At 38.5% G+C, this 24787-nt stretch overlaps 1 protein-coding gene across 1 annotated transcript; it reads right to left on the bottom strand.

The window, feature by feature from the left end:
* Window positions 1–2188: 2188 nt before the first annotated feature.
* LOC144443663 (fatty acid-binding protein, intestinal-like) lies at window positions 2189–2575 on the bottom strand. Its single transcript, XM_078133204.1, has one exon. It carries the CDS (start codon window positions 2573–2575, stop codon window positions 2189–2191), a length of 387 nt encoding a protein of 128 aa, XP_077989330.1.
* Window positions 2576–24787: the final 22212 nt, after the last annotated feature.

Raw genomic sequence — 24787 nt, 5'->3', positions numbered from 1 at the left:
TGTTGTTTGTGTGACTGAAGGTGTTGTATTCGAACAGAATATTGTGCTGATTCTTTCTCTGGTCGTCAAGCAGAAATGGTGCAGCGAAGAGTCAAAAATGCCTGAAATTTATAAGCAAAATTATGCAAATTAGGCAGATTTATTTGGTCGGCTGATTGAACTTTTAGCCCGCAATTTAGGGATCGACCATAATCTCACGGACAACGTTGAAATCCAAACTGTTTTAACAGGTGTGTAGTGGTCTTCTGGTTCTAGATCTGTTTTAAAGTTCTGTGTACTTATCCCATCAGCGCCGACGTCCGTCCGTAGGCTGATTCCCAAACACCTGGTTTTCCTCCCATGTTATTAATATTATGCAAAACCTGAATTTTCGGGAAAATAATTTCGGTGTGAAGAAAGTAGTGGATCCCTTATCAAGGTTGTTTGGAACCCTGAGCGTCTGAGCATTAGACAGTTTTACATTTATGAAAATGAGTGTTTTATTGTATGGCATCATTCAACATCGTAAATGTTCAAAGTACGAGAAATTTATAGGTTCATATTTAGTAAGCGTCTTTTCTTCGGTGTCAAGGGTCTTGAGCAACTAATGATATACAAGTGAATGCGATCGTTTGTTACCGATAGCCCAAAAGGTGCTCTAGATATTGTAGAATTCGACTACGCTTAAATTCGAGCACTGACATAGTTACAATACATAAGCAATACTATAGTCTATAGTTTGTAATATTTCGCAAACTTCAATAAAGGGTTACTGGTGGGATATCGTTTTGGTATCTACATATCATGTTCACCTATTATATGTATCATGAAAACTTTATAGTGAGGGGGGAGGGACGACTCAACATTGACTTATTGAAAAGAAAACGAATCATTTCGAGCTCGTAAACAGTTATCCCACAAGTTCCCTTTCTCTCTCTCTCTCTCTCTCTCTCTCTCTCTCTCTCTCTCTCTCTCTCTCTCTCTCTCTCTCTCTCTCTCCTCTCCTCTCCTCTCCTCTCCTCTCCTCTCCTCTCCTCTCCTCTCCTCTCCTCTCCTCTCCTCTCCTCTCCTCTTCTCTTCTCTTCTCTTCTCTTCTCTTCTCTTCTCTTCTCTTCTCTTCTCTTCTCTTCTCTTCTCTTCTCTTCTCTTCTCTTCTCTTCTCTTCTCTTCTCTACTCTTCTCTTCTCTTCTCTTCTCTTCTCCCTTTCTCTCAACTTGTATCAGAGTAAATAATTTGCCTTTAAATACTGCACTAGCTGCAACTGAACATATTTTTTTGAAAATGTTTTGTTAGGTACAGTAACTTACTCAGAATATCGTACATCCTGAACAGTATTGAATCACCTATGGGTAAACATGGTTTTGTAGCTGTATACATGATAAATCAAATCAAATTGATTTTTGGGTCTGCACCCAAAAACAGCGCCCTCGACGGCGATTACTATTCAATCAACCTGTTCCTGTACTGCTTATGGATAAAATCGACCATAGATTAACACGAACAATGTTTAATTATTGGTATTTGAACACCTTTCACTGAATATATTGTGATTGATCAAAAATGATAACAAAACTAGTACAGTTTTAACATGGCGACAAATTTAAAACCACGCTTTCACTCAAGATTTCAACCTGCCACTACACGACATAATGGTTAATATTGACCACTGGTTAACAAATACGATTTTAAAAGATAAGTACCTGACCAATTTAGTGAATATATTTGGTTACTCTGATAAAATAAAACATTCCAGTTGCAGCAAGAGTACAGGTTTAAAACTCCAAACATGGTTAAAAAGAAATGAAAACAGGCTAGGAAATAACACAAACTGACATCATTAATCATATTTTTCAACTTGTGCTCACTCTTTAATTATGTAAAGCGTTTAGATGCTAAATAAAATAGCTTAAGATTTACATGTGTATTTTTTGCTAAAGTCACGTCTGAATAAATCAAAACTTGATTTGAAATCAATGCAAACAGTTTTTGTGTCTAGATCGTCTAAGCACGGGTCCCTAGCATATACACGTCAGGCAAATATAGCATGGTCCAAGTTCACGGTTGCAGAACAGTCAATGATTGAAGTTCAAGGTTGAAAGGAGCTGTTTCACAATTGTTGAAAGTCAGTCTCTAAAGTTTTTTAATGGTTCAACTCACAGCAGCAGTATTATAGGTAGTAACCTTTGTCATCTCTCTTTGGAAAGTTTGTTAACATTTGTTGTAGTAACGTTTGCCATTTCCCGCTATGCCATCCTTGGTGAGAGTGATGATCAAAGTATTTCCCTGGATTTCACGCGTTTCGGTCAAACTACCTTTAACTATCAGCTTATCCCCTTCTTCGGTGGCGGTGACGGTTTCATTGAGGCCAAGAAATGCCACGTCGAGTTTGAAAGGCACGCCCATTTTGAATTTGGATTCGTAGACTTTTCCTTTGATGGTCTCCTTGATGAAATACATGTCTCCGTCTTTACCACAAACTATGGTTGAATCCGTTGATGCTGTTTCTTTCGCCTTGTCAGCCGGCATTCCAGTACTGGCGAGGAACTTGTCCATGTTCTCCTGTTTTGAAAACTTCCATGTACCAGCATAAGCCATGGTGATGGTGATGAGTTATTTGTACAGTACGGTTCGTGTAAAAGAAGAATGTGTTTTATCTCTGATCGTAAGCCAAAGTCGAGATGAGACAAACGGCAGACAAGGCTTCAAATTTATAGATAAAATCATGCAAATGAGGTAAATTCATATAGAATGGGGAACTGTGTCCTGGTTAAAATGTAATTTGTTTAACTTTATGATATGTCGTTATGGGTAAATTATCTAACCCCTATGGTACATCCTTATGTCATATTGTTGTTAGGGAAATACCTTACACTGTTCCGTCCTCTCTAACTTCATGAAAATCTAATCTCTCAGTTCTACATTTGCTGTCTTTCTCTGGGTTTCCTCTGGGCACCATGATACAATTTTCAAACAACACAGAGTTAAACATTTTCTCCATTTCTTTCAAAATGGGTGCCAAATCACCATCTTTCAAAATAGTCTAGGTAAAACAAATAAATAAATTATAGAAAACTAACACGGTTTATAAGGACAAGGTTATTTCATATTTCACAAAGCTGGGCAAACAATTTCAGTCTTAAAAAGTTTCTTTGACACTGTAGTTTGGCTCTAAAGGGTTTGAAAAATATCACTATAAGGCAGTTTGCTCCATGTAGTTTAGAAGTAATTACTGTAGTCGATTAGTCTCTCAGCAGTTTTATTGAGATATATTAGTATTTTATGGTGTTGTACCTTAAACCACCTCTCATGCCTCTACGTGTTACAACGTGACCAGGTACGGACACACTTCAACACAAAACAATAAATGTCTTAAGTCTTGTTTATATATGTTTGTACAGTGTGTCATATCGATTGATGTTTATGGTGTCCTGATATAATGGGGAACAGTGTTCTATTTAGCTTGAATATAAGACATACATACATACATACATACATACATACATACATACATACATGCATAGATTAATACATAGATACACAGATATACCTACATGTACCTACCTACCTACATGCATGCATACATACATACATACATACATACATACATACATACATACATACATACATACATACATACATACACACGTACACACATTTACATACATACATACATACATACATACATACATACATACATACATACATACACACGTACACACACATTTACATACATACATACATACACACATACATACACACATACATACATACATACATACATACATACATACATACATACATACATACATACATACATACATGTACATGCATACATGTACATACATATACATACATACATACATACATACATACACACACATACATACATACATACATACATACATACATACATACATACATACATACATACATACATACATACATACATACATACGAAAACCACAACAAAGCAAAATAAGAGAATTCGAATTTGCTGGTGCTACTCTTATGTATGGCAAGTTTGCCGCTGCTTACACGATTGTAATAGTGCGGATCACCAAATTTACATCTTTCAATATTAGCAGTGTCTTATAAAACGTTCAACAGGGACAGGGTTTAGAGATGAAATGTATTGGTCAGTCTACGTACAGTATGAAACGTACTGGATTGTCGACCACATGGGGGCGTCCTACTGTACGCCAGCTACCAGTACTCACGACGAAATAAATTGAGATGACGCGGGATGGATGATTTGATTTGCAAAAATGTTATTAATTCGGAAATGCTCCATCGCATTTTGTATGAACTCTATCAATTCTGAAAATTCTAAACGCAGACAATTGTCAAATGAACACTCTAATTCTAAAAAAATTTCGACACATTGTTAACTAACAATCATCTTAAAATTCTCACGTAAAAGCAACACACCATCGCTGTCGATTTACTAAACGCCTGTGTGAATAAATGTCAAAACTTTCGTACAGCTTTCATGTATTTGATAATGTATCACATTTTGTTGATTGACTCTATTTAATTTGCATAGTCCCGCCAGAAAATGTTCATACCAATGTGAGAAATTCTGTTATGTGGTATTATGACAATATAAAAAGTCTAGCGATGGGACCGATTTGTCGAGATCATTTGAAAACGGTTTAGCCTGGAATCCATGCGGATTGAGGTTTTGAATTCGTAAGTCCCTAATCATCTGGATTCTAGGCTAAGAACGGCTGTACTATTTTCGGAAAACAAACACTGAGTAGGGGGACTAACAAAGGAGCCCTTTAGATTACCCCATCAGACACCTGACAAAAATAACTAGTGAGGAGAATTTTGGCCAGACAGTCACGTTGTAAATCCCTCCCTCCTAACATATGTACAGACTTGCAAAGATCAAGCTCTCGTAAATGTATTTATAGGTCAAAGGTTAGCAATGTTTGTCACAATGGTGTTATTTTGATTGATTTGTCATATATCTTATGGAAGCTATTATCTTAATTTTAGCGTACCTTTTGACATTTATTTGACTCGGTGCAAGGACGAGATGAAACAGTCGTCATGGTGTGAGTTTTCGAGAATTTTCTATGATCTATGATGTATGAAAACCGTCTGGCTGGTTTGTTGCACTATGCGAATCATTCTGTTCCTTAGATTCCAGATAGACGAATATTTTGAAAAACGCAGCTCAGGCTCTGACAGCACTTACATATGTTTCCATGGAATCACGAGTATAGTTTAATGGCATGTTTTTGAAAAACCAATGATGTCAGTAAAATTGGCGTTCTGTTGTCTCAAGACACAAATTGCATCGTTTTGGAGTTATGTATGGGGTGGGGGTAGGGGTGGTGTTTCAAAATTATGAAACAGTGAGTTTGAAATAACAATACAACAATACACCTTAGTAATAACAACAACCAGTGCTACACTTTTTAGTTTTTGATCGTGAGTGTGTCGAGAATCAGGACAGTGGACAACTACACTCGTGTGACAGATCGGTATTCTTACTACGTTCATAGTTCACCCATGAAATAAATCTGTAAATGTGTAAACAAAATAAACTGTTAGACATTGTCTGAACTGGCTTTAACTTGAGTCGGAGGACTGTAAGTAAAGTTACGTTGTTTCACGGTGGGGACGTCCTATCAGTCACCACTTCGAAGGAGTGGGCGGGCGAGGGTGCCCAGCCTGATGTGACACGGCAGATTACTAAGGAAAGCGGGTTACACTGTAACTTCTTACGAAAGTGATATGTGATAGATATTTACTAGTTTTGGCCATGGTACTCTGAATGATATGACAAATTGAACTTGGAAAAGTAACACCATTTGTTTGGTAAACATACTAGTACTGTTCCCAATATTAACTAATACCCTTGTTCGAATTTTGGACCAACTTGCATTGTCTTTTTATAATGTGTCCAATTTATCGGGCTATAATGGTGGAATACCTTGATGTAGCTAAGTTGATAAAAACCTTTCCAAATTGGAAATATGCTTTATACAACTATTCTCAAATAAATAACAGAATGCGGTGGATTGTCTCTGTATGATGTTCACACAATGATATCATTATGATAGGTCACATTGAGGTCAACAACACCTGTCGCGTTCCGTCCTCAAGAATCTCAATAAGCTAAATAAATTGAAACCATAAAATTGTAAACTGTAAACAAAAGATAAGCCAACGCATCGATGTACTCTACAAGGTTGATTTATCTCTTGATATAAAACAGTCGATTGTAGACATACACCCTTTGAACGCCACGGAAAAACCCCAAACGATCTCAAACTGACAAGTTGCGAGACGGTTATTGCGCATGCGGAATTTTACGTCAATGTTAAACTATTTTCAGTGGAGACGTACTTTGTTCTCCTGATACTACATATGCATTGCGAACAACTATATAGAGGTGCATGTAAGCCAATATCGAGTGCTCGATCTGTGAGTACAATTGTTCATGTATGACATTAAAAGACGATTTTAAAATTAATTTCATCACAATATATCGGAAAGCACAAGTAATTTGAAGAAAAACCACGGAGCAACATACAAACACACACTCCGTCCATTTGTGACGGTCAGCTGATGGTAAGCTGGTTGGAGAGGCCGGCTTGGAATCTACAGGTGGTTGCAGGTTCTAGCCTCGCCGCCACCGTTTGTTTTTGAATAACTAAAAGGCCTTGCCGGCAGGATTTTAACAACGACTGCCGTGCCACAGTCAGTCCAACAGTACAATTGGGTACCTGGTAGGATAGAGGTTACAATGTGAATTCTTTAATCCTCTGCACTTGCAAAGGCTGTAGTGGGTTATATGTTTCCAAGGGAGTTGAGGAAGTATAAAGGGCAGATGATCCGCTATAGCTCTGTGTCAGGGGTAATAATTGTTAGCATCAGAACCTGTACCTGGAACTCGCCTGAGTACAGGCACATTACAAATACACTTTATTATCATTGTTCTTTACATATAAGCACAGTCACGTGATAGAGAGACTGTAAGTAACGAAAATGTTGCCTTTATATAGTGTAGAATCGCGACCCTTTCGATGACTAACTTTGGTCTCTGTATGCAATATTGTTTTGTTGTATATGTCCATTGGGGTCAATGACGGCAGGTGCAGCCAACGGACAGATTTGTGCTTTAATTAATTTTATAATATACCTAGTGATAATGCTGTGCCATGATTCGCTAGAATCAGTCACGTGATAGGAAAATAGAATGACTACTTCCCTTGGGGAAATAGTCCCATCAATTTTTACATGGTCACGTGACCGCCGCGCGTTCACAGCAGGTCAAAATGGCAGCTTCTGACGATGTCGTCTGCCACCGCGAGTTCACAGCATGAGGTATATTATAAAACACATATTGCCTGGCCTATATTCGGGCTATAGCACCCGTTCATTACCCCCTCGTGACTGTGAGTTACCAGAATCACATGCTATTTCCCTCGGCCTTTGGCCTCGGGAAATAGCATGTGATTCTGGTAACTCACAGTCCCTCGGGTGTAATAAACGGGTGCTATAGCCCTCATGGCCAGGCAATATGTGTTCAATATGTTGTTTCTGACAAACAATGATGTTTTTAATAGAATCGCCCCTAAGAAAACTGTGGGGAGGGTGTTTAGTTGTTCTTATGGGCCCAACCACTGATGGTGAAGGATATCTGTTCCCCCTCCCCTCCCACTGGATTTTAACTTGCCCGCCAGTCCACTGTCGTACATCCAATAATGTGAATGATTTACCCACTCCCCATGAGCAAAACGTTTGTGCTTTCCACTATACCAACAATTCATTTGACGTACACAATGGCCCCCTCCCACACAATTCTATGTTTTCCCCTACCACTGTATCAAAATCAGGACCCCCGCCGTAATCTTCCTCTCCCGCTACCGATCGAAAAGGATTGCCCACCTACTGGAAAATTGCGTAGGAACAGCTTTTTGCAAGACCAGCTTCGTTGACTGCACCTGATGAGTCAACGTTTAATTTATGAAACATAAACCATGGATTTGTATGATATTATAGCGAGATCGTGAGTAACCAGTAGTGGCGATTATTGATGGTAGAAATGTTACACATATAGGTTGACCAAAACATCAATCTACTTAGTACTTCAAATTTATCGTGACACAAAGGAAAATATACGGATCTTGTACGATCACTGCAATCGAATCGTTGGTAATGATATCAAGTAACCCCCCATGACTAAACACACAAACTGAATCGGTCCATCGTGACACTACCTACACACACAATAAACACCTCTTTCAATACTAGTATGTTATATGTACACGTATGTGAATTAGACAATGGGATATTTCTAAGCATACCATATGGTACAAGACCGTATTATATTATATCGTGAAATACTTTCCCTTTCTGTAAATTTCTAAAAAAAAAAAAAGGCAGCGTGATGGCTCTATATTCATCAGTGATTAACATTCATTGAGTTCAAGCTTTATATCTAAGACAGTGGTGGGTGTCACAGTTGATGTTTCTCATGTTACCATAGTAACAATCCACAACAAGTCGAAACTATAAAAACAAGTTCGACGTCCACATGGACAGAACGTGATATTTCTTCATATTGACGTGATCTAAACAAGGTTATACTCCGAAGCTTGACAATCGCGTCCATACTGCAAAGTTACGTTGCCGATAAAATTATGTCAGGGGAAAATTGTTGACTACTTCGATTTCATTTTACCAATATGCTGTCACGTGTTGAAATATCCTTTTCTTTGCATCGAATCGCGGAATAAAAAGACAGATTTCTGTTTTTGAAATGATTACCTTGGAAATACCAAAATTGGATATCCCCATACACATAATATACAAGAGTAACATTTCCAAAAGCAGCCGCTGAAGGTTCTAAGCTAATTTCGGTCAGAATGACACTTTGTTCAATTTACATAGAGGTTAATTAACATCCGACAGTTGCCGTCGTTGGATGCAGTCGTATTGACCATGAAATCTACAACCTTACGAAAGGTCAGATCCCGCGGAAAGTTTAATATGTACATCTTCCAGAAATTTTGAAATCTCCACTTCTTGAGTAACTATGAAATATACAAAAAATTACATGTATGTTTCAGAAAGAATGAAACCTACATCATCTAAGCTTGAAGCTCAGAAATCTACACCATTCAAGGTATGAAACCTACATCATGGGGTCTCGCTTAGCAAACAACAGTCTCAGGATGTTTTAAACCTACACCTTGCAGAAAATACGTAATCTACATCGCCGGGGTTCCAGTAGAAAGCATGAAATCTACACCCATTAGAACATATGAATCAAATCTTAATCCTTTCAGAAATTAATTATTATCAAATCTACACCCTTCGGAAAGTTTGAACTCTACATCACTTCACTGTATGAAATATACATCCTTGAGATTTTTTTACATTTTTAAAATCTGCCTCTAGCAGATAGTCTGAAATCTACATATATTCATAAAGTATGGAATCTACATCTATTCATATGAAATGTACATTCCTACAGAAATCTACTTCCATTAAGTTCAACATATATAATCTACATAGTGCAGAAAATTTGAAATCTACATCCTGCAGAATGTACCTCAGTGAAATTTCTCGTCACCGAGAAGTGTCTTGCAACCAATTGCCTGGTTTGTGAGACCCGTATGTATGTACACTTCCGTTATACAATTGGAGGTAAGCCCAGTCAACCGTTACATATAATGCTTCATTGACATTTCAAGAGAATACATCCGGAGCTTACGCTTAGCAAACAACAGTTAAATTTACCATGTCTGTTTGTAATACACTCTAGTATAATTTACAAATCAACAATGAATGAGTAAACATGGTCCCTGGTACCCGTGATCCCATGTAGATTCCCTTGTTTTTGAATCTATACATGACTTGCACTATTGGGCCCTGAAGGACGGGAACAAAATTATGTAACCATAACAATCACATTTTCCCCAAATTCATTGGAAATGATAATCTATTTATTAATGATCTTATGCAATTCATGTTTAATATAAGAAATGTTTTTTGCTCATCTGACGACCGGAATACTGACGGATATATGAATCTATCACTTGTAGGGTTATTCGTAAAGCCAAATTTTAAGCAAAATATATGTGGTTCCTGCAAATAAAAGCAAAAACCTAATCTGAATACGTTTCAAGAGTAGACTCAGGTATTAAATATAGGAATATGTCAAGTTGATGTTTTCTGTTAAAATATGTAGATTGGTGGAACGCACTTTGATGGATTGATAGATGGATGGATGGATGGATGGATGGATGGATGGATTGATGGATGGATGGATGGACGGATGGATTGATGGATGGATGGATGGATGGATGGATGGATGGATGGATTGATAGATGGATGGATGGATGGATGGATGGATGGATTGATGGATGGATGGATGGATGGACGGACGGATGGATGGATGGATAGATGGATGGATGGATGGATGGATGGATGGATGGATGGATGGATGGATGGATGGACGGATGGATGGATGGATGAATGGATGGACGGAGGGATGGATGGATGGATGGATGGACGGATGGATGGATGGATGGATGAATGGATGGACGGACGGAGGGATGTATGGATGGATGGATGGACGGATGGATGGATGGATGGATGAATGGATGGATGGATGGATGGATGGATGGATAGATGGATGGATGGATGGATGGGTGGACGGACGGACGGATGGATGGATGGATGGATGGATGGATGGATGGATGGACGGATGGATGGATGGATGGACGGGGGGAGGGATGGATGGATGGATGGATGGATAGATGGATGGATGGATAGATGGATGGATGGATGGATGGGTGGACGAACGGATGGATGGATGGATGGATGGATGTATGGATGGATGGATGGATAGATGGATGGATGGATGGATGGGTGGACGGACGGATGGATGGATGGATGGACGGATGGACGGATGGATGGATGGATGGATGGATGGACGGACGGACGGAGGGAGGGATGGATGGATGGATGGATGTATGGATGGATAGATGGATGGATGGATAGATGGATGGATGGACGGATGGATGGATGGATGGATGGATGGACGGAGGGAGGGATGGATGGATGTATGGATGGATAGATGGATGGATGATGGATGGATGGATGGATGGATGGATAGATGGATGGATAGATGGATGGACGGATGGATGGGTGGACGGAGGGACGGACGGACAGATGGAAGGATGAACGGGTGGACAAACAGACACATGATGGGTGGGTAGGTAAGTCAATGGACGGACGGACGGATGGATGGATGGACGGACAACCAGACATTAAAAGGCAGACGGACAGACAGACAGACAGACAGACAGACAGACAGACAGACAGACTGACTGACTGACTGTGTGGGTAGGCGGGTGAATGGATTGTCAATGGACGGACGGGCGGATGGATGGACGAACAACCAGACATTTAAAGACAGAAATCTGTGTATCTTTTTTATTGGTAAATAGTTCACTTTTATAACGAGTTTGAAACCATTTCATTCAATTGGATCCACATTGCTGATCTTGAGGAAACGTAGTGCGATGGAACACATTCTGAAAATTGGTCATCGAGAAGGACGTCGAGGTGACGTACAGTATTTGATGACTGCACGGAAACTGTCCACACGTCAGCACATCCCCTACTACGTCTTGTATTGTGCATATACGATTTGAAAGCTATGCATGAACCCTTGATGAGAAACTGTGAAAACCCAAATATTACACAATGTGGTTGTTATTAGATGTTGTACGGCTTAGTTCTTTAGCTTTGACCGACAAAAGAGAAAGGAAGACCCGTCACTGAGATTGTTTACCCTACTAAATACAAAGCCTGTAAATCTATAACAAAGGCTTTGGTTTATTTTGTATTTGTGACTAAATTTAGAACAGGATTTAGCGTGAAGAGGCCAGTTCTATTTCTGGACAATCAAGCGCCATTTCTCTTCGAACTTCAATTCAATGACTGTGTACTTTTCTCAGCAGCTGAGTTATTATTTGGAGTGTTTTAATCGCACAGTTTTGAGAGAGAAACTTTTGTCACAGGACATCCACGCCAATCCGATGCGTTTAAAGTACACAAACTCCATTGACGCTTACAACATAGTACTTAAAATTGCACGTACAATATCCAATTTGAGAGCAGGAATATAAAGATACAGAGAAATAAAGTGTAAAATAACTTAGTTACTAGATAATAAATACCTAAAAGATGTTGTGAAACGTATTTATTGAATATTTGGATTTGATGCCAATTGGTAACTTATTACAAGAAAATTACCTTGTCAGTAAAAGTGATTGCAACTTTGCCAACGGTGAAAAGTGAAGCTACGTGCAAGCAATTGTGTGATTTGCAAGCCCAGCTTTACAAAAGTTACACTAGCTGGCTGTAGAGAATAAGATTTCAAAAAAATCTTCCAAATCAACGTCAACAGTATCATAAATTTGCACAATACATTTAGTAAAATAAAAGGCACCTAAAAACAAGAGACGGTAGGTGAATAATTTTGTTAAACGTCCATCGATATACTTTCCTTATTGACTTTGTGTTTCTCTCCCTCTTTGAAAAGTATTATTTTGGAGACGGATTTTTAAGGATAATTTCATCAGTAAGACTGAGATCAGCTGACTTACTAAGTCATATTCTATTTAAGAAGTAAACGGTTACTTGGACAACTCTTTGTGGTTTTAACAATCCACGTGGAAGCTAAACTCAATGCACGAGGCACTGATTTCACTTGATTCATACCTCTTCATCCCGTTTTGGGTAATTGATTGGAAAATGAACGGTCAACAACAAGTGGAGAGAGAAAGCAAAACGAATTATATTAGCAATGTATTTGTGTAACAAGCAAAAAACAAAACACATATGATCTTGGAGCTTTTAAATTGAACCAGAGGACCGGAAGAAGTGAAACACATAAAAGGTGCAAAATTAAAGTTGGCGACGCTTGAATAAACGAGAGTATGCTAAAAACAAAAGGATGCGCAAACACAGGTTGACAAAGAACTCTTCAAATAGAACCACCTGGCAAAGATCATAGTGATGTGACGTCAATGGCGACAAATAGTACCAGTTCACCAAAATGACCTATTCAGGGTGAATGTTTACCCCTAAGATTTCACGCCTTTGTTAATTAAATTGGGAATCTATATAACAAGGTAAATTTTCTGTGAATTTAGCAAGTCGGAGTTAGACAGGATTTGGAAGTGACAAGAGAGTAGGTGAGTAAATGTTTGAATATGCTTCCAGTATTTTAACTCGTTTTTCATTTTTATTCGATCAAGATCTGTTTGCATCATTGAGCGTTTAAGATTTTGTCATGTGTCCAAAATGTGTAATAACAGTTTACTATTTATCACGTCATGATTTTAATAAGAAAATCAAATTTTTTTGATTCTGTGGTCTGTTCGGTATCAGTAATAAGGTTTCCCTCGTTCGTGTCATGATTTAGAAAATCGAAATTGTGCATGATGGTATACGTTTCCTCTCAAGATCAAGATCGTCAAAATCCAAAAACTAAATTGTTAGGATGAAATAATAGCTTTAAGATGTTCTGTTGTTGTATAAAGTAACGTTTGCAGCTAGCCAGGGTAACACAGGCCTAGGGATATTTTCTTAGATTTGTAGCTCTTACAAACCCTGCAGCGTAAACAAATGCCGCAATGCTTGTGACGCGTTGGGGAAGCAACGATCAACAAACACATCTTAATTGTTACCGTATCAGGTGAAAGGTTATAATGTGATCACTTTATCTGTGGTTATAACGTATACAAAGTTAGCCTCGGATTCAGAATCGGATTCACATTCGAGGACAAAATGACACTAGTCTCACATAGTCTCATATACGGAAAATCACGTGACTTTAAAGCAAAAGCATTCTAACAAGAAATAATAATGTTAAGGCTACAGGAAATACTCCTTAATTCAACCAACAAAGTTTGGACAGGCAAGAAAAATAGACGTAGATGCAGTAACAGAATCGAACTAATTCATTACTTTATTTACGCGACAACTAACACTAGTCTTCTATTAATATGACATAGTTGAGCGAAAGTAACATCGCAACTAAGGAAGTTTGGGTCTGGGGATTTTATTGTCACGGCATCGTTCCCTTGGATACTGGTATTAAACCTATACATCGCTATTTGGTTTTGAATTAATGAACGCAAACAAATATAAACAACAACAAATATCACTTTTCGATTTTTTTAAAAAATCATTCGTAATCATTGTAGTCTGTGAACTTTTTACACATTATCTCCATGATCAAACATTGTGCACTAAAATTTATATAATAAAGCAACTGCAAACATTGAGAATTGTCGAAATGATTGTAATTCGAAGTGTCGGGGTGAAATATTCTAAAGAAAAAAATAATAATGCTAGCATAATACTCCATAATTTGTTTAATCATCACATACTTCTTCTTTTCAGAATTCCTCATCAAGAGTCGCCATGTTGAAGGTCATCTTAATCTGTGTAGTTTTGGGTCTAACACAGGCCAGGCCACCACCACCCTCGTCGGATCGTCGACCACCCCAACCAGATCAACGGGTTGACTTGGAGCGAGATCTCGAGGAACTGATGTTCGAGGAGACCGGTAAGATTGCCTTATTTTTCAAGTTTTACTTTTTTCTTTAATCTTCAGATTTTGTTGATATGGTCTCGTGAAGAGTAGCCAAAGTAGGGCTACCTATCTGTATTGGAAAGAGTTGAGCAATTAATGATATACTTGAAGATTGTATTTGTTCAGGTGGTTATCTGTAGTGACTTGTAATAGGTTGTCTCATGTAGGGGTTTCTGTGATTGCCTTATGTACAAAATGTTGCTCTGTGATTGTTCTAATATACAATGGATATACAATGGAAATCACGAGACCTGAAACAAAACTTCATCTGGTTTAACAAAATCTTACTAACATTGCTACATTTCGTCATCTGGCTCAACAAAATTCTTATTAATACTGCTACATTTTATCGCCATGCTCAACAAAAATCTAATTAACAATGCTACATTTTATCATCTGACTAAACAAAAGTCTTACCAAGATTGCTACATTGTATCATCTAGTTCAACAAAAAAATTACTAGCATTGCAACATTGTATCGTCTTGCTCGACAAATATCCTAGTTTGTAAGATTTTTGTTGAGCCAGACGATAACATGTAGTAGTGTTAGTAAGATTTTTGTTGAGCCAGATGATAAAATGTTTGTCTTGTGATTTTAATTGTAATATTCCACGCCTCATAAATCATGTGATTGTGTATCTATGATTAACTACGTGCGTTTTCTATATCAAATTTATACAAGCACTAGCAGATATATATTGAGACAGGGTGCAGTATACTTAAATAAGACATAAGTTGAACGATAGAATATTTATACATTTCAGTACTCCGTGAAGCTGAGGACATTGTGGATAAAATGCGTCCGCTGCCGGGTAGCGACAAGAGACCACCACCACCACGGCCACAGGAAAGAAGTTGGGGTAAACAGAAGGAAGAACAAGATGATGAAGAAAAAGGGCGTGGCAAAGGGAAAGGACGTCGTCCCCCTCCTCCTAAAGGAAGTGATGTCCCCTCAGACCTCCCACCACCACGATCCAGCGATGATGAACCACCAAAAGGCAGCGATATGAGACCACCACCACAGGAAAGAAGTTGGGGTAAACAGAAGGAAGAACAAGATGATGAAGAAAAGGGACGTGGCAAAGGGAAAGGACGTCGTCCCCCTCCTCCTAAAGGAAGTGATGTCCCCTCAGACCTCCCACCACCACGATCCAGCGATGATGAACCACCAAAAGGCAGCGATATGAGACCACCACCACAGGAAAGAAGTTGGGGTAAACAGAAGGAAGAACAAGATGATGAAGAAAAGGGACGTGGCAAAGGGAAAGGACGTCGTCCCCCTCCTCCTAAAGGAAGTGATGTCCCCTCAGACCTCCCACCACCACGATCCAGCGATGATGAACCACCAAAAGGCAGCGATATGAGACCACCACCACAGGAAAGAAGTTGGGGTAAACAGAAGGAAGAACAAGATGATGAAGAAAAGGGACGTGGCAAAGGGAAAGGACGTCGTCCCACTCCTCCTAAAGGAAGTGATGCTCCAAGTGATGATATGATACCACCAAAAGGAAGTGACATTGAAGAAAGACCAGAACCTGAAGGTAGCGACAGACTACCACCAAGTAAGTAAATGTGTCAGTTTTACATGATTATATCTATAGTTAGTACTTTGGTTTAGATTTATTGTTGTTATTTTGCCATCTTTTAGATATCTCCTGTCTATAAACCAATGTATCTCGGGTTTATTCTGGCTTCTGAAAACCATTCATCCCTTCAAATGGCAATGGCAAATGTATCCTGCGTATTGGAAGTAGTCCATACATGGAGATATAAAGTGTATCATGCAATTACGACTGTAATTTGTAGATGAATACAAGTGTAACCTCATCATTTTTTATTGCAGCGTATGTAGGTAGTGAATTGTAGCGAACTAAATATATGAGTTTATCATGTTGTTAAGTAGACTGCATCAGGTAATAACATTCTTCGTCCCTTAGATAATTGATGGGAGTTTGCAACCTTGGCCGTGACATTACATGGCACTATCACATGATTTAGTCACCCTACCGTGTAAAGCTTTCATTACTATAATGTCCAGCACTGCATATAACTATCACCATATAGCCAGCGCTCTCAACTGTCTGCGCTGCCTCATCACCACTGAATAATCTTTTCTTTATCTTTCCATTTCCAGAGGAACGCAATCTGTTGAGGGAACTGTTTTACCTGCGTGGCCTATTGAGCGAGTAGGACACTCGCTAACCGAACGGACATGAACTGATCAAGGAAAACATATATTATATCAACGTTTTTCTTCTTGTGTGTGCCCGGGACCAAGGCCGAGAGAAGAACATGGCTAGCTGTAAAAGAATTCCAATTGAGAGTGGATTTCATGACTACGATATGATCACACAGCCAGCGAATGTCTTCTCTCTCTCTCTCTCTCTCTCTCTCTCTCTCTCTCTCTCTCTCTCTCTCTCTCTCTCTCTCTCTCTCTCTCTCTCTCTCTCTCTCTCTCTCTCTCTCTCTCTCTCTCTCTCTCTCTCTCTCTCTCTCTCTCTCTCTCTCTCTCTCTCTCTCTCCAAAGGCGGATCTTTATACGTCCATACGAAATGCCAGACATCAAACTCTTGTTGGTACAGATTTGCACAGACTACTAACTCTGTCATGTAACACGTACGTTAAACCAATGTAATTATTGTATAAGATGAAAAATGGTATTGAAAAATTCATGTTTATTGAATACCACTGGATAAATTGACATTTACGAATTGAATATTTGAGTACACTGCCACCAACGGTATCGATTGAGCCTTGTATAGAATTAGCAGAACACCACTATGTGCATGGTACATGTATGTATGTATGTATGTATGTATGTATGTATGTATGTATGTATGTATGCATGCATGCATGTATGTATGCATGTATGTATGTATGTATGTATGTATGTATGTATGTATGTATGTATGTATGTATGTATGTATGCATGCCATCACATACATGGTGTCTATATATATATATATATATATATATATATATATATATATATATATATATATATATATATATATATATATATATATATATATAATTGTGTGTGTATGTATGTGTGTGTGTGTGTGGTGGGGGAGGGTTGAGGTGTTTGTATATTAGTACCTGTAATAAATATTCTATTTTGCAACTCGAAATATTGGACTGGCCTTTCTTTCCTTTCAAAAATAATCATCACTGCTGAACCCTAAGCTAACTAAATACCACTTGGCAAGTGCCAAGAATCACAGATACATCCTTAACTATTTTTTTTCCATTGGGTTACCAGACACGTGAAAAGCATCGATTTTTAAATGGAAAAATATACTATTTTTTATTTGGTTTAGTGTTAGTGAATTGACATAGTTGGTCATCGAATTGCTTTCATCGAATTGTCTCTCTGTATCTTCCCTATCACTGTCTGTCTGTCAGTCTGTCTGTCTGTCTGTCTGTCTGTCTGTCTGTCTGTCTGTCTGTCTGTCTATGTCTGTCTGTCAGTCTGTCTGTCTGTCTGTCTGCTGTCTGTCGCTCTCTCTCTCTCTCTTTCTCTCTCTTTTCATGTTTGGGAAAGTACTAGTATTTCAGACGAGTTATAGAAAAGAAGGAAAACGTTAGAGTATTTTGGTCGTAGGTGGCGCCAGCCGTTACAAATCCTCTCTGGAATCAGAGAAAAAAATAAAAGTTGCAGAAAGTGCTAACTACGTAATTGGTTTTAATAGTAAAAGTCTGAAACCACGTGAGTACCACTGTGACATTCTATTGGTTGGTTCCGGTAACTTGTTGAGTTATTTTCTAAAAGGCGATTTCTAGTGCAATACCTAATACCTACCTAATGCAATTGTATAGAAATAATAAGTGTGTGCTGTACGGTATGGCACAACTAATTCAATGTTCTTTGTGCTCTAGTCATCTTAGACATTCCGACAACTCATCACGTCTTCAGTTCGTGCAATTACAAACCACTTAACACCCGAATAACAAACATCTCTGATATTTTCCCTGTAACGGACAATGAAACTGGCTGATTAAACAATTGGACAACATTGAACAAAGCAAAGGGTAAAAGTCTTTACGCAAAATGACGTATGCATGCGTCATAAATAGATTTTGAACAAATGTGAACCAAATATGTACATGTACGTACTGCGTAGTAAACTTTAGTTTGTTACCGCACTTACTTGCATTGCCTCGCAATAATATGACCGTAAATCTCAACTTGAAGAACACTAAAAATTAAATAAAATTCATACATGAATCTTCAAAAAAATATGTGTCTTATGTATATAGAAGTCTCTATATAAATCTGGTCAATTTACACAGTCCACAGTTTGTCCCAGGGTTCACAGTTTTGCAGTAACGGGATGACGTCTCTGTTATTCATGTGAACCCAGTCTCAGGCCACTATTTTTAGTAGTCTGAGACCCAGTGAAGTGAAGTGATCACTGGAGGGGATTACGAAGGCAGGGACAGTATATTCCACTCTCCATTTCATTATCGTTTTTATTGTTCAAAGTTTACCAAAGTACGAATTTGTTAATTAATAAATAAATCACACATCTTTAGAATTGATAGTTAAAATATAAATGAAAGTATTATTAGAATCTTACTGCACTGACGTCAATGATAAAGTATATACAGGCGTATAAACTCTGAGTCATACTAATAGTTTAGGAAAAGACAAAACGTCTGTCAAACACAAACAGTGAACTCTTGACATTAAAGGCTCGTATTCGAATGTTTACCTCTGAAAGGTAATCGCACTCTTTGTCTTGCTTTATTTGTTCGTATATAAGTATATGTATTTTGGGCCGATGGCCTCTAAATGCGAATAAATTTTCATCCCATTTCATTTCATTTTCAGTAAGCATCATGATATATCTATCTACATTTATTCAACTCTCAGGCAACAGTAGATGTGGGTAATAACGTTTTGTTTAAGGTTGTTGTAACCGTTATATCACAACGGTTCTATCCCCTAACTCAGTTTCGAATTCCAATGACAGTAAAATGGGTGTAGACTCTCACTGACATCCGGGCATGCAGCGCTTACAAGAAGACACGAATACGGATTTTACATTTGGGATTTGTATGTCTTAAAACGTTACCTGGGTGATGTGACGTCAGCAAATCAAAGATGTGGCGTTTGAAGGTTACACGATTACGTAACAAGGCGGTATCAGCCCCATGATACAATATTTGCTATTGTTCGACTTCGTTCTGATTAACTTCGAATCACTTTCTTATTTAAATTAACCAAGACAGTTTAAAGACGTTGTTAAAGGTCTTGTAAAGTTTACAGTGCTTGAGACGCTGGAAGAGTAACAGCGGTAAGAACAAGGTTTTTTCTATTTTTTCTTTAGAATTAATTTTACAATTTTACATCTTTACTTATTCCCATAATTCCAGTTTTGTAGAAATTGACGGTTTGTAAAGAACTGTAACCGATACATGAAACGTTTACTGTGGTTCAAAGACACCTACTCGTACAATGAACCATCATACCAAAATCCTCTCAAAATGGCATACTCTAATTTTATATAAATCATTGAATTTTATTATGTATGGATGTTGATGATGATGTGTAATTGGACTGTATTTTCTAAATTCCATTTACAGGGTAAAAATGCTGAAACTTATGTTATGTTGCCTGGCCCTCGGGCTTAGCCAGGCCATGCCAATGCACAAGAATAAAGACAAACGTTTTCTCGATAGCTCTTCGGATCTTTGGGATCTGTTCGCATCAGATGCCTCAAGTTTTGATTTCTGGGATCTTGTACCATCAGATCTTCCATCTGAGATTCCATCCGATCTTCCTTCCGATATTTGGGATTTAGATTTGGAATCCTATCTGAGTCTTGGATCTGAAGATGAACGCTATCTCAAGTTAGTGTTGTTCCTTCTCAAGCTAAAGCATCATGTTGATCACAAAGGTGATGAACGCCCCAACGACAAACTAGATGATGATGGCGAGCAACCTGATGACGACAAACATCCCGGTGATGATAAACGTCCATCAGGAAAACCTGATAAAAAACCTGATGACAAGCAGGACCATAACCCCCGCAAAGAAGACGGAAGAGATGAACTAAGAGACGAAATCGAGGAGCTTGAACACGAAGAGGAAGGTACGTTTAGTTTTCATTTACCTTGTACCTTGTACCTTGTACCTTATACCCTGTAGTCTTCACTTCCAAAACTGGTCCACCAAGGACTATAACTTGGAAGGTTATACCGTGATATTAGTACAACGAATTGCACAATACCGTTCAGCTTTTCTCTTTAATACAAGGATGCTGAAACCAATACGAAACTAGACATGCTAGGATAGCAAGAGTGAATGAGTACAGTTTCTTGCTACATTTTGTCTGAGTGAAATGATGCCACCATACAGACATCAAATGAACGCCGCAAAGCACATTTTACTTCATCGGGTGTTTGATACTAAGAAAAACATTGGCGCTCGAGCGAACGTCTGCATGAAGTTGCAATACATTGAAATGGTTTGTTTCATTTTAGACTAAATGTAGCAAAAATGAGATCTTGCTATTAAAAAGGGTGGCATATGCAGTTTCTTATTGGTTTCTGTGTGGTTGTATCAAACAGAAAAGCTGAACAGTATTGTGAAATTCACTGTACATATTATTTTTTGTGTGAGAGGTACCGATATATTATGATCGACAGAGACATGGCCCTAACAAGGTCGGTAAAATCATAACTGTTTTGATTTGTTAAACAAATGTAGCAAATCTAGCAGAAAGGGAGTGACATACTTCCAAATTTCTGAAATAAGCTTTTGGCATAGAATTTACGCAACATTATTTCATAAACACAGATTGTTTATACGACTGTCACAGTATTCCCAGTAGCCATTATCTCTTTAATTTGTTTTTGAAAATCGCAGAATATTTTACTGGAAAGGGTGCAACCCTTCTCATTAGCTGCATTCCCTCTCTATTTGACTTGGGTGGCACTGTCAGACAAAGCTGTACACTGGCTTGGCAAATTTGTGTAGCAGTAGAAAAACATTTAAATTGTCATGGTCATGGTCGTTTAATTGTTTGTCAACAAAGTGTGGAATCTCGACCAGGTTTGATCACGTGACGACCACAGATTTCAAAAAATACAAGTATAACAACTGAAATCAAATACAGAAACAAAACACGAGAAACATAGTCCTAGTTACACATGTGGCTGAAGGCCAGAACTCCCGGTCCCAAAGACTAGGTGAATACTCTCTCAACATGGTCGGGTATGAGGTCAACATCTCCACTGAGAACATTATCCCTGGCAGCTTACCGAACTCCTCACCTCACATTCACTGCATGGTTGTTAGCAGCGACTTGATTGATATGGTTTATGGTTCCTAACCCTAATCTTAACCCTAACCCCAAACCTAACCCTGACCAATATCGCAGCAATGGAATGTAGAACTGGTGGCAGCGGTGGGATGCTAAAATCACAAACTAATGCAAAGTTTGACTCTACAATGAATCGAAGTAAAATGTTACCCTCCCCTTATCCCATTTTCTAAAATATGACTCTCCCCTGAGAACCGATTTATAAAAAATGACCCATCCCCTAATGACCCCATCCCCACCTGTAATTATTGAAGGTTCCTTTAAAAGTTGTAATGGGTATTCTGTTTTACCCACATTTGATTTCTTTTTTAATATGCACGTGTATTCTGTCAGTTTTAGGGCATTGTATGTTCGGCCAAACAATACTTTATTCATGCAATAGAAAACAGAAAGATTTTGTTAAAACGAATATATAATAGTTTAGAAGGTTAGATCTTTTGACTACTAACATTTGGAGCGCAATTTATTTTCATTCTCTCTCTCTCTCTCTCTCTATCTATCTATCTATCTATCTATCTATCTATCTATCTATCTATCTATCTATCTATCTATCTATCTATCTATCTATCTATCTATCTATCTATCTATCTATAACTCTCTCTCTCCCTCTCTCTCTCGGTTTGTTTGTTTTGTTGTTTTTGTTTTGTAACTGCATGTGATTTACTGGTCATACTCTTAGTGGTGTATGTATTTTAATTTTCACCTAGTGCTGCTCCTAACACGCTTAGTGAGCCCTGTATAAATAAATAAATAAATAAATAAATAAATAAATAAATAAATAAATAAATATGAAATAAATAGATAGATAAATAAATGAATAAATAAATAAACACGTATATATGTTTATTTTTTTCGTATTTTCGAACTTTTCCATACTGAAATGCTGTAAATACGCTCATTTTCAGTACTTCGTGAAGCAATGGAAATTATGAAAAGAGTAAGAGGTGAAGAGGGCCCTCCACCAGGTAGCGAGAAAGAACATCCAACACCAGGTAGCGAGAAAGAACGACCACCACCAGGCAGCGAGAAAGAACGTCCACCACCAGGTAGCGAGAAAGAACGTCCACCACCAGGCAGCGAGAAAGAACGTCCACCACCAGGCAGCGAGAAAGAACGTCCACCACCAGGCAGCGAGAAAGAACGTCCACCACCAGGTAGCGAGAAAGAACGTCCACCACCAGGCAGCGAGAAAGAACGTCCACCACCAGGCAGCGAGAAAGAACGTCCTCCACCAGGTAGCGAGAAAGAACGTCCACCACCAGGCAGCGAGAAAGAACGTCCACCACCAGGTAGTGAGAAGGAACGTCCACCACCAGGCAGCGAGAAAGAACGTCCACCACCAGGTAGTGAGAAAGAACGTCCACCACCAGGCAGCGAGAAAGAACGTCCACCACCAGGCAGCGAGAAAGAACGTCCACCACCAGGTAGCGAGATGGAACGTCCACCACCAGGCAGCGAGAAAGAACGTCCACCACCAGGTAGCGAGAAAGAACGTCCACCACCAGGCAGCGAGAAAGAACGTCCACCACCAGGTAGCGAGAAAGAACGTCCACCACCAGGTAGCGAGAAAGAACGTCCACCACCAGGTAGTGAGGAAGAACGTCCTCCACCACCACGTCCCTCCAGTGAAAGTGTAGCAGGTATGTACAAACAATGATAATAATACTAATATTAAATACATTTGTACTTCATTGAGCGCACACAGGGAAGTTGTAAATTTGAAATCGGTACTCTACCAACGACAATACAAATTACACAGATATAAAACGATATCCTTACAAGAACTAGCAAACCTAAAAGTCCACTAGTTCTAATTATGTACTAGTTGTTACAAGGAATTCTCAAACAATTAGGTAAAATTTTCGAAAGTTTATGCGAAACTGGAAGATAGTCTACTCATTTAAACATTTAACTTCTCTTAGTACACAAGACAAGACAAGACAAGACAATACAAGACAACACAACACAACACAACACAACACAACACAACACAACGCAACACAAGACAATACAACACTAGACAATGTGAAACATGTTTTCACGGAGGTTCCCTGTAGAACTGTAGTTTTCTTGTGACTTAATTTTGTTATCATTTTCATGAATATTGATCTATGAAAAACATTGAATTGAATAGTCAGGGTGTACAATATTATTACGAGTAAGTCATCATATTCTAACAAAACGGGTTCAAAAAACGTTCTTGTTGCAGCTTTAAAAAAAAACACTATAATGTCTTTCTAGAAACATGGAAAAAACTAAATATATTGATCATAAAATGTGAAAATATGACTAATTATTTGGTTATTAACTTGTACAATTTCTATTTTCAGCTCGACGTTTGGTTTCTCTCCGGAAGTACTTTGCTAAGATGCACTAATACCAATTTGACCAATGGACAACGTCACGGTGGTATTGGGATCATGAACGATAACTCGTAATTTGACTGACCTTTCGATACGTTAAGCAAAAAGCATCAACCCAACCTTATGGGATAGCATCTTGCGAACCTGTATGCAACACCTATGTCACGAGGTTGGAAAATTCCTAACCTGAATGACGCTAGTACTAGTACTATTCGGGAAGAAAGTTAGGAAGAAACACTCTCTCACTGGCTTCGGTTCTTTCAAACTCACGCGAGTGAATCTGTTGACAGCTACAATATCTGTTTTGGGGTCTAGATCAGCAAAATATCGATGCATCGTCGTCAGACTTGAACTGAGTAAGCTAATATCATCAACTGAACATCAAACACAGAACAAGTGAAACGGATTGCTGTGAGTCTGATTCTTATAATTAACGTCAAAGTGATAAGATTCAGCAACGTACTTTCTGACTATT

The sequence above is a fragment of the Glandiceps talaboti genome, chromosome 12 (genome assembly GCF_964340395.1).
Source record: "Glandiceps talaboti chromosome 12, keGlaTala1.1, whole genome shotgun sequence".
Taxonomy (NCBI): domain Eukaryota; kingdom Metazoa; phylum Hemichordata; class Enteropneusta; family Spengelidae; genus Glandiceps; species Glandiceps talaboti.
The sequence above is the reverse complement of the archived record's forward strand: the minus strand, read 5'-3'. Positions and strand labels throughout refer to the sequence as shown.

Bases quoted from the DNA above. Each gene is read 5' to 3' on its own strand.
- LOC144443663 (XM_078133204.1), bottom strand. From the start codon at position 2,575: ATGGCTTATGCTGGTACATGGAAGTTTTCAAAACAGGAGAACATGGAC.